This window comes from Plasmodium cynomolgi (assembly GCF_000321355.1).
Source record: "Plasmodium cynomolgi strain B DNA, scaffold: 0717, whole genome shotgun sequence".
Lineage (NCBI taxonomy): Eukaryota > Apicomplexa > Aconoidasida > Haemosporida > Plasmodiidae > Plasmodium > Plasmodium cynomolgi.
Window position 1 is genome coordinate 1 of NW_004193019.1, and position 1,694 is coordinate 1,694.

Genomic DNA, 1,694 nt, shown 5'->3' on the forward strand with positions numbered 1-1,694 from the left:
CAAGATTATAAAATTTTTAATAATGTTTCTAATCCTTTTTATACACAGAAACATATTGTTTATTTTCAGTTCACAATTTTTGAAAATACATTACATTTAATCATGGGAGGAAAAATTGTATCTATGCATTTTATGCTTTAATCATTATATATAATTCTTCATTACATATTACATTGTTCAACACATAAAATAATAATATTCTTTAAGAATTCATTTTTAATATATTCTATAAAAATATATTTCTCCTTATCTTAGTTTACTTATGTAAAAGATTTTTTTGGATATAAAACTATATTAAAAACAATGGATCAGAAAGATCAAGACATTGTCAAAGGATATTGCGATGATTATATGAAATTGCATTTACAGAACTATACAAATGAAGATGACTCTTTTAAGAAAGGTTGTGCCAATGCTTATAGGTATGTAACAGATTTTTCATTGCATCCTAAAATATCTGCATTTTGTGGATATACAAATTACTGGTTCTATGGTGAGCTGAAATCACATGAAAAGAATGAAAATTATGAGGCGTTATTGCATGACTTTTTTGAGAGACTAAGTAATTTTGAAGTTTGCGTACAGTACACTGAAGCTATTGACGAACGTACATATAGTGATCTTAAAAATTAGATGATCTGTATGATAAATTTTATAATTTTAAAAATAAATCTTCAACTCAACATGGTAATCCTTGTGAAGAAGGTAGATTATGTGCCCAAGAATATAAGAATCACCAGATTTCATGTAAGGGGAATGGTAACAATAGATTTTGTAATGAATTAGAAAAATTTCGAGATCTATTTAATGATCATCTGAAATCAGAAAATGGGTGCAAAGACATAAAAGAATTACCATCCTTCCAAGGATCTCCACTAGCTGCTACCATTTCAATCCCATTTTCTGTAATGTCAGTAATATCTTTCTTTTCATTTGTTACGTACAAAGTGGGTAATTTTTTTGTAAAAAAGAGATAACACTGTTTTACAATTTATGGTGTATCTATAATAAAAATATTGATATGCTATAAAAATTGTATATTTTAACATGACATTTATTTTTCCTGATATTAGTATACCCCCTTAGCATCATGGATAAATCCTAAATTAGTCAAGAAGAAAAGATACATTAATGATTTAATACAGGAATAAGAAAATAGAGAAAATAATTCGAATAGGGGTCCATACAACATCGCCTATAGTTTGTCAGGATAATCCTAATGGGGGAATACACAAAAATAGAGTATATGCATCCATGCGAATTAGTGAGTATATAAAATATGTGCAACAATGTTAAGAAATATATTAAATTTAAATTAACGACTGAAAGGTAGATTTTATGTTTAAAACAAATATCTTTAAATAGCTGTGGTTATATATTATCTGAACACTGAATCCAAAAGTCTGTCATTATATTATCAGTAGAATTTAATATATATATAAAGTAATAAATATTACGGCAAAAGTAGTACGTATAATTTGGATCCATCTATTTAATTTTTAACATAAATATTTTTTATATAGGAGTAATTTAAAAAATGATTTATACGGTTATATATAAAATATATATTTCTACATTTTATGATAATATGCTATATTAATACTTGATATAATAATGTGCTTTATTGTATATATAATTGATATTTGATTTATGTTGATAATATAACACAAATGTATGAATTTATTTATTATTTT

The 1,694-nt window shown here is 24.9% G+C and overlaps 1 protein-coding gene across 1 annotated transcript; it reads left to right on the plus strand.

Moving 5' to 3' along the window:
- Positions 1–303: 303 nt before the first annotated feature.
- Positions 304–977, plus strand: PCYB_005340 (hypothetical protein; the record flags this gene model as incomplete). Its single annotated transcript, XM_004227955.1, has 2 exons — positions 304–607; positions 634–977. The coding sequence occupies 2 exons, from the start codon at positions 304–306 to the stop codon at positions 975–977; spliced, it is 648 nt and encodes a 215-aa protein (XP_004228003.1).
- Between the last annotated feature and the right edge of the window lie 717 nt (positions 978–1,694).